The sequence below is a fragment of the Tursiops truncatus genome, chromosome 3 (genome assembly GCF_011762595.2).
Source record: "Tursiops truncatus isolate mTurTru1 chromosome 3, mTurTru1.mat.Y, whole genome shotgun sequence".
Taxonomy (NCBI): domain Eukaryota; kingdom Metazoa; phylum Chordata; class Mammalia; order Artiodactyla; family Delphinidae; genus Tursiops; species Tursiops truncatus.
Window position 1 is genome coordinate 54,268,748 of NC_047036.1, and position 9,651 is coordinate 54,278,398.

Below are 9,651 nucleotides of genomic sequence, written 5' to 3' on the forward strand. Positions count from 1 at the left end.
GGTCTCTTACTTTAGATAGATTTGACCAGATATGAAACTTTAATTCAACTCAAACCTGAAAGTAGAAAATGTCGTGACTGAGTCTGGGTTTACTTTGAAATTCATTCACACGGCCAGCCCATTTTATTTGTTGGTCTCTAAGCTCTTCTCTTTTTTTCCATTATGGTCTATAGTCAAGAAGATTTCTGATTTTTTTTTTTTTTTTTTTTTTTTAAGAAAAGGTTCATGGACTCGTGCATTATTGCTGTGTTTCACAGTTGAAAATGTTACTTAAAGGAACTTGGGTCGACTTTTAAACGTTTATTTGTAGCTGGGACTGCAAAAACTTTTTCTTTCTCCTTCATCTACAGCACTGCCTCCTAAACCACCAAAACCCACTACTGTAGCGAACAACGGTATGAATAACAATATGTCCTTACAAGATGCTGAATGGTACTGGGGAGATATTTCGAGGTAAGGCTACAGAGACTCTTTGAGTTTCTCACCAGAGCTAGGGAGTTTTAGATGAAGAGAAAGAAAAGCAAAACGCACCAGCTTGCTAAGTTCCATTTTTAGGCTATCATCCAACATAAGCACGAAGCTGGTTCCCTTCCAAAGACGACCACAGAAGTCACTGAGCTCTGGGGAATTGTGGGTGCTGGATGCCACAGGAAATTAAATACCCGAGAAGTTCCATTACTGACAGAGCTGTCAGGGGGGCAGCAGGGTGAAGTGGCACTGCCTCAAGGCAGAGTGTAAAGTCACTCTCTTTATTAGACCAAAACTCTAAGAATTAATGTTATCAGCTTCAAGTGGCATTTCTCGTCTCAGCTTTTTTTTTTTTTTTTTTTTTTTTTTTGAGGGGAATGAAGAGTTGGGAGGAAACCTTTTGGGGATCACGACTTTCTGTGCTGATTTGTCAGAATGACTTGTGTGTTAATTCTTAAGCTCTGAAAATACAGTTAAGAACATGTAACACGAGAATCACCAAATCCACTAGGTGAGCATTGTCTCATGTTCTTTTCACTTCAGGGAAGAAGTGAATGAAAAACTTCGAGATACAGCTGATGGGACCTTTTTGGTACGAGACGCATCTACTAAAATGCACGGTGATTATACTCTTACACTAAGGTGAGTTAGGGCATGTGGCTAAAATTCTAAAATTGGCGTGTTAAAGGGGATGGGAGAACACGCTTTTTTTTTTTTTAAAGAGAATTCTAATGCCATTATTTATATATTGCATTTGCAGGAAAGGAGGAAATAACAAGTTAATCAAAATATTTCACCGAGATGGGAAATATGGCTTCTCTGACCCATTAACCTTCAACTCTGTGGTTGAACTGATAAACCACTACCGGAATGAATCTCTAGCTCAGTATAATCCCAAACTGGATGTGAAATTACTTTATCCAGTGTCCAAATACCAACAGGTAATCACATACTCATGTTAATATTTTAAAAAGCTACTTTTAATGTTTAGAAAATATTTTGAAGCAGATGAATTGCATGTAATCAAGCTTGAAAAACGTTCAGACTGTAATTTTGTGATCACAAGTGTCTAGTGGCTCAATAAAATACTTTCACAAAATAAATGACCATTGTTTGAGGATTTTTCCCATGTCAGATAAGTACCTTATCAACTGAATTTATATTTTGTCCATTTTCTTCTAATCCTTCCAGGATCAGGTTGTCAAAGAAGATAATATTGAAGCTGTAGGGAAAAAATTACATGAATATAACACTCAATTTCAAGAAAAAAGTCGGGAATATGATAGATTATATGAAGATTATACCCGTACTTCCCAGGTGAGTTTTCTGTGAAAATCACATTAAAATTGTAGAGCTCTTAGTTACTAGAAGCTAATGCATGTTATATTCAGCTTCAGAAAAAGAATTTAAAAGGTTGCGTTTTTGCCAGTAAGAAAGTGGGGAGATCATTTATTTGTGAATCGTTGATTATTCTAATAATTACTTACTATAAACCTTTTAAATCAAGCCTGTAAGTATCAGAATAATAAATTAAGTTGGATTGGCATAACTGCAGATTGAAGAATTCTCTTTAGAGTGAAAGCTAATAATACTGGAAGTGCCACAGACTTGTCTAACCTCCGAAATGGGGATTTAACCCTGCGATGCCCTTACTGTGAAAGGGTTGAGGCTACATGTACTGCCTTGTTTTCCTAGAGGCTTTAATCTCCTCTAGACCATCACGTATCTGGGACCGCCAGAGGGAGCAAAAGGATGGCATAAGCTGCTGATAAAGTGGAATGGTTTTTAAAGAAGATGAAAACTGTAGAAAACTGTCAAGCAGTCATCTTCCAGAGACTGGGAAAAGTCTCCAAAGGAAATGTGTGCTTCTGTGATACTATTTTAAGGGCTTTTATGACTTTGAGTCCCACCTTGCTAACAAAATACTTGCGTGCCACATAGTAGCGCCAGTCAAATGTCCTGGTAGTGTCTTGCCGTAAGAAATGGTCTTTTCTGTGAAAGGAATGACCTTGTCTTATTAAAATTGGGTTGCAGGAAATCCAAATGAAAAGAACAGCTATTGAAGCATTTAATGAAACCATAAAAATATTTGAAGAACAGTGCCAAACCCAGGAGCGGTACAGCAAAGAATACATAGAAAAGTTTAAGCGCGAAGGCAATGAGAAAGAAATCCAAAGGTTGGTGACCCAGGAGGGTTCCCACTGCCCATGTGCTAGAGCACCACAACTCTCTTAAACTGTTTAAAGGTGACCTCGCTTTCTGTGAAACGACAGGGAGAGAAAGCATTCTTTACCTGAGGAAAACTGCTGGGAATCAATACTGCAACCTTGGGGGAACTTTCCTGATGCTCCAGGTAATTATGGATGCATTGCTCTTGCCTACAGGATTATGCATAACTATGAAAAGTTAAAGTCTCGCATCAGTGAAATTGTCGACAGCAGAAGGAGATTGGAGGAGGACTTGAAGAAGCAGGCTGCCGAGTATCGTGAGATTGACAAACGGATGAACAGCATTAAACCAGACCTCATTCAGCTGAGAAAGACAAGAGACCAATACTTGATGTATGTACTGGAAATGGAACCCTGCACGTGCATGACTGGTCATTGCAAAAATCAAGGATCGGTTCTTAATGCATTTTCCTTTTAAACCTCTTTTCCAGGTGGTTGACTCAGAAAGGTGTGCGGCAGAAGAAGCTGAACGAGTGGCTGGGCAATGAAAACACCGAAGAGTAAGTAGTTAGCACAAAATGGGAGGTAGCAAGGGTGTTTTTTCATTTAAGGAAAATGCACAACTTGCTTCGTTTGCAGAGCAAGTGAGGAATGGAACGTCTCGTAGGAGAAAATATTATCAGGCTCATTACCCAGAATTTTAAAAAAGGAAAGTTTAGCAAAGGAGAATGCAGATTTCCTTTTCCCCCATGGGGCTTTGAAGTGACATTGTGTCCTTGATGATGTCCTGGAACCGTCTAGAAAATCCGAACATATTTTGGGACCAGTGGGGGTGGGGGTGGGGGTGGTGTTGGGGGGAGACAACCCTGTTTAGCATATTTTTAAAGCTTAAGTATATGTTTTGTTTCAATTATTTGAAAACTGGTGTTCCTCCTAGTCAATCAATTTCCTGATCTAAACTGGACAAACGGGATGGTTTAATACCTTGCTGTCTGCCGCAGGTAGCTACTGACTGACTTGAAAACAGGAAGAGTATCACTTAGTGCTACTAAAACTCTTTGTTCGGGGGTGGGGGTGGGGGTTGAAGGCTAAACTCAATGAGGAAACTCAGGCCAGAGAGGCTGGTCGAGTCAGACCCGCAATCGCTGGCCTGACTTGCTTGAAGGAGGGGCAGGAACTAGATCGAAGCGAGGAGAGGGGCAGGCTGCTGGCTGCCATGTACTTCATTTAGAAACCTTCTCTTCTACCTTTGTAGCCAATATTCGCTGGTGGAAGATGACGAGGATTTGCCCCACCACGACGAGAAGACGTGGAATGTTGGCAGCAGCAACCGAAACAAAGCCGAAAACCTGTTGCGAGGGAAACGAGATGGCACTTTTCTGGTCCGAGAGAGCAGTAAACAGGGCTGCTACGCGTGCTCCGTAGTGTACGTACCCCCAGCCAATTATTTGTCTCGTCAGACAGCTCAAGGAGGTGTTTCATTCATTCAGCCAGCCAACCACGCGGGCAAGGATTTGGAAAAGTTCTAACCTTTAAGAGTGTTACGGTAGTACAACGGTGGAGAAGAGGAAATGAGACCTACTGTTTTCAAGTCTAGGCAGGAATGGCTGTCGAGTAGAAAGAAACCTGCTGTTTAGGTGGGAGACTAGGGCTTGGGAGAAGTCCTGTTTTCCTTTTTCGTCTTTCAAGTGGAAATAGCCACACTTGCTGCTTTTTGGGGGGGCTTCCGTATAGTTAGAATCTGAGGCGATCCACATGGAAGCACCACCCACAGGTAAAGTCCCCATCAGCGACAGGTTAAAACAGTAAGAGAAAGGACCCTGCTCACTGTCCCTGAGATGAGTACACCCAAGAGAAGACATTTCCGTCCTATGGCCTATTTTCCTTTGTTTATGTAATAGTTCGGGGGTACTTTGAAGAGTGAGGTTGGTTCACTGACATTATTTCAGAGACGTGAATGTCCTCTAGGAGAGAAAGGGTCTCTGCGTATTTTATAGCCCATCACCTCCCTCCATTTAAGCAGAGAAATATTGCTACAGGAAAGAAATGAGACCTTTGAGTGAGGACAAGGGAATAGGAGACTAGATGGAGAGGTATGTGGACAATTCCAGGCCTGCCTGAAAGGAGGAATCCTGTTAATAATTGTAATGGTACCACTCTGGTTGGGCGGCAGCGCTCATAGGAACGGCTAAAGTCACCACCCGTTGCCTGCTCACCGCGCTCTAGGCATCCAGCAAGCCCCTTCCGTACACCGCCTCATTTCTCAAAGCTCCCCTCTTACAGACAGATGACTACTGTCTCCCTCTTAATCCATGCTAAAGATGACAATCCAGTGGCTCAGTGAAGCTGGGTTACCTCCCGAAGTTACTCAGCCAGTAAGCGACAAGGGACAACTCCATGAGTCTAGGGCTCCCCCAGGACTGGTCCCCAGGTGGAGGCTGCCTGCATCGGGGCTTTTCACGATGCTTTTACCCAAAACGCCTCATCCTGGCCCAGCTCACCCAGGCCCTTGTGCTCTCTCTCCATGTGCAGGGTGGACGGTGAGGTCAAGCACTGCGTCATCAACAAGACGGCCACGGGCTACGGCTTCGCCGAGCCCTACAACCTGTACAGCTCCCTGAAGGAACTGGTGCTCCACTACCAACACACGTCCCTCGTGCAGCACAACGACTCCCTCAACGTCACGCTAGCCTACCCGGTGTACGCGCAGCAGCGGCGATGAAGGGCCGCCCTCCCGCCTGCTTCTCACCTTCAGCTCCCCGAGGCCTCCAGCAAGCACAGGGCTCCCCTGCAGCCCGACCTGGGAACTGAGCGGAGGACACCCAGCCGCCCGTCTTCAGAGGTGACTCGAGCTTTCGATCACACGGCAGTAGGGGAAGACACATAACGCGGCGGGCTCGCACTGGGCGACGACCACCGTTCCTCGTCTGGAGTGCTTAATTAGCCTTCCTTCCTTTCCTCTTCCTTTCTTTTTGGTTTTGTTTTTTGGATTAATTTAAAGTCACAACCACACACGACACCAAGAGAAGAAATGCAAAAATCTCTGCGTGCAGGGACAAAGAGGCCTTTAACCATGGTGCTTGTTCGTGCTTTCAGAAGCTTTACCAGCTCAAGAGTTGGGACCTTGGAGACCGGAGCGGGGACGGGCTGACGAGCCCTGGCCTGGGGTCGCTCAGTCCAGCCTGGGTGTTGCCGTGCACGGTGGCCCCAGACACATCGCACTGTGGATTATTTCATTTTCTAACGAAATGAACCGATATGTAGCAGAAAGGCACTTCCGCTCACAGGGGACACTTTGGGGAACGTCCGCTCACGTACGTTCAGAGGAAATTCTGTTGTAGCAAAGTGCCAGAAAGTGTTTCATTAAAACTCTACAAACCAAGAAAACCCACCAACAGAAAAATGGAGCTTGGAAAATAGGACTTCAAAATGACATTTAGTATATAAAATATGTACATAATATTGAATGACTAACTATCAAATAGATGGATTTGTATCAATACCAAATAGCTTCTGTTTTGTTGTGCTGAAGGCTAAATTCACAGTGCTATGCAATTCTTAATTTTCATCGTTGTTACCTGTTTTAAACGTACCTTCAGAATAAGCTTCCCCTGCCCCAGTTTTTGTTGCTTGAAAACACTGTCCCTGATTTTTTTTTTTGTTAATATTCATTTTGTTACTCGTTACCTTTTTTTAAAAAAGAAGAAATGTACAGGATGCCAGTTTAAAAAAAAAATGGCTTCAGATTTAAAACTATGAAATATTTTACAGTTTTTCTTGTACAGAGTACTTGGCTGTTGTTAGCCCAAGGTTAAAAAGTTCATAACAGATTTTTTTGGACTAAATGTTTTGTTGGGCAGTGCCTGATAAGCTTCAAAGCTGCTTTATTCAATAAAAAAAGAGAAAGATATATGAATATGACAAAGTATGGCTGAGTTCAACAATGTTGTTTCAAGACTTACTTAAGATACGGTACCTGGCAATGTTTGTTTCATAAAGAATTGTGAACTTCTTGAATCTAGGGAGGGGAATGTAGCAAAAGGATGTACAGGTGGGGGGGAGGGTGGCAGGATGGCATGCACTTTCTCTTTCTTGTGATTACAGAGAAGTGGATCACTGCAAAGTGAAGTCTTTTCCCACTTTGATCTGCTACTTACTATACCCTCATGACAAATACAAACCTATGGGAATGCTAGGTCTTAGGAAGGCAGGCAGGCAGGGTCCTGGAGCAGTGTTCACCCTTGTTGCAAACACCCATTTTAAAGTATCATTGCTGCATTTAGAAAACCTGTCTCTCTTTCACATTAGACTACCCGTTAACAACCAGCCAACATCCACTGTAGAAAAAGCATGATCTGAAAAGATATTTTTATCTGGATATCTGCTATTTTCCTAGCTTTCCACTCAACTTAGATCAGAAAGCAAATAGACGTGGTCATAATCGTTCCTGCCCCGATTGTGGGGAGCTTGTTCAAGTCATGGCCATTGTAGGAATCATAGTAACAGTCCTCACTCACCCAAATAATTGTATGTGTTACACTTCACCGTGGGGAAAAGGAAGGGCTTGTTAGAGTATTCTTGCCAACTGAAGGCGACAGCAAGAGATCTCTCTCCCCAATTTACATATGCAAAAGCCTTTGGGTTCAGTGGGAACTGTACCTGTGTTGGGAGGAATAATGGGGAGATTAAAATGGAATCTTAACAACTTCAGTTTTCCTTTCCTATTTAGATTCACCACAGCTTTATTTCTCTTTCCTTCAACTACTGGGGGGAAGGGGGTTTTGTTTTGTTCTCTAATGTTGTTCCTTTTAAAATTCTTTTGAAAGAATCAGTCTAGTGGCTGACTCAGTCAACTGTAGAATGTATTTTTTTTTTCCTTTTTACATGAAGCTACTCATATCAATAGCAATAGTCAGTCTTACAGCCAGACTGTCAGCCCTCAAACTTGACTGTACTGACCTGACCATCTCCCTCACATCTCCAGACAATTGACGATTCCCCTGGTTTTATCCTCTGAGTGTCTCCTTTACAACTATCCTTCCACGTCATACAGAAGCCCAACCATTAGTTAACAGTAGTTTATCAACTAGGCTTGGTGGTTTTTTTAGTAGCACATCTGTGTATGCTATTAAGGAACTTTAATTTCTAAAATATAAGATCCGAGATGGAATATTGTGTTAAAAAGCTACCATTCTGTCCACGTTTTTGCTTCACCACTTCACAAGATGGCATGGTATTTAGGCACTTGCCTTATTTCTGCCTCTCACGAGCAGAAATGCAACAGGTTTTTCTTTGACCAGCAAAGGCAGGATTCATCGTTTCCTGTCACCGTGAGTCACAACTTAACCTATGATGCTACGCCTGTGCCCAGTACCCTTCTGACAGCGTGTGGCATGCCATCACGTCTGTCCTTGTAGATGTTTGACCAGCAGGGCTCTGAGTCCAATCATTCATCTCCTAACCACACGGAGCAGCTTATGATTAGGGATGGAGACAGCAGAGGCCCTCCTGATACATGCTTACATCCACGCATTGATTTTCCCCACCCAGCGCAGCATCCTGAAGATACGAACCAGAAGCTAAGCTGAAGAGAGGCTGTGATGGGGCTTTAGAATTGGGAGCATTGGGATCTGATATAATACATGAGGGAAAAATCATAACCACGTTGAAAAGGCAAAAAGCCTGCGTCTGCAACACCGGACGACTTCACGGCCCTCAGTATATGTATATATGTATATGTGCATGGACTGTGTTTCCAGTACACCTTTCAGCCAAAACAGATCCACAGTAGTTGAGTTCAAGTACATAACAAGCCAGTGTCTAGTACAATTCTTGTATGTGTGTATGGGGTTTTTTTTTTCCTTTGAAGTTGCTTTGTTTTGTCTTACAAAGGTGAAAAGTGTTTGCAAGTGAAGTGAGAAGAAGTTCATAATTCTTTGGCTTGTTTCTGTTGTTTAAAAGTTACTCCTCTCGGGTAGCTGGTCTACGTGACTCGCTGAACTCGGAAATCCTCGTTTTCGGTGTGTCAAGCCAAAATGTGTTCATGTGAGCCATCACTGTGGGGAACCAATTGCTTTGTCATATAGCTGGTTATGAGCTAGTAACGTGTTTGGGAAGTCCTACTGATGTTCCTTTTTGGGAGAAAAATTCTGCTGGTTCTAACAACTGTGCTTTTGCTATGCATGGTATCCAAGTCAGTTGGAGAGCAGACCCTGAAATTGGAGTTCAGGGTCATTTAAGAAAGGGGCAGTTTATAGCATAATGCCTCACATGGGACAAAGTTCTGAAATGCCAAATTCTTATTTTTTAGAAATCTAGGTATATAAGTTACTAGTATAAATTACTAGTATTATGAACAAAATTGGGTTCATTGGAAACACTAACCGACCTCACCTGGAACTTGTCACCGTGAGATAGCGTGAGCTGCCCAGGGTGCTGCTATTTAAAAACAGAAGAAAAAAAGGCAAAACAAACAAAAAAATCTCATTTATATGTGTGTATTTTTTAAAGCTACGATCTCTTCGATGTTTTTACAAATCTGTTTCTATGACATTGTTAAAGTAAAGTTGGTCTTTTGACGAGAGGGAGGATGTCATGGTCAGTTGTAATTTTGCCTTTACAAGGCACCTGGGGCGGGGGGCGGGGGGACTGTGCCTCCTTGACATTTGTTCAAGCTATAGATTCAATGGAGCTATGTCTTGTTGTTTTAAGTTGCTTTAATGCATTGTATTAGGTCTTCAAACAGAATAAAGTTTGTTTTGAAACTTAGGTTATGGTTTGAGATTTCAGTGATCACCGAAGACATATGTTCTCTTGCTCTTTCGGTTAATAATGTTGCTTCTCCTGGAGTCTCCCACCCACCCCCTTTCACTGTCATTACATTATCTCATTTTTGTCAAGCGAGAAGAACACATGAATGATGGCTCAGTGTCATTTACATCGGTTCACTATATCCTTAATGATGAAAAGAAGTAGCTCTAGGTGATGTCATTGCAAGGCATGTTCTTGGTCCAAA

At 42.6% G+C, this 9,651-nt stretch overlaps 1 protein-coding gene across 5 annotated transcripts in view; it reads left to right on the forward strand.

Moving 5' to 3' along the window:
- The window catches only part of PIK3R1 (phosphoinositide-3-kinase regulatory subunit 1), an 86,544-nt gene extending 77,140 nt beyond the window's left edge, over nt 1-9,404 (forward strand). For all 5 annotated transcript variants that reach the window (XM_019929929.3, XM_033852913.2, XM_019929931.3 and 2 more), the window contains 9 exons: nt 351-453; nt 1,012-1,110; nt 1,229-1,409; nt 1,660-1,785; nt 2,503-2,645; nt 2,853-3,029; nt 3,128-3,196; nt 3,892-4,062; nt 5,169-9,404. In XM_019929929.3, coding sequence (XP_019785488.1) covers nt 351-453; nt 1,012-1,110; nt 1,229-1,409; nt 1,660-1,785; nt 2,503-2,645; nt 2,853-3,029; nt 3,128-3,196; nt 3,892-4,062; nt 5,169-5,358 — 1,259 coding nt within the window. In that variant the 3' untranslated portion in view covers nt 5,359-9,404. The remainder of the gene's footprint in view (nt 1-350; nt 454-1,011; nt 1,111-1,228; nt 1,410-1,659; nt 1,786-2,502; nt 2,646-2,852; nt 3,030-3,127; nt 3,197-3,891; nt 4,063-5,168) is intronic.
- Nucleotides 9,405-9,651: the final 247 nt, after the last annotated feature.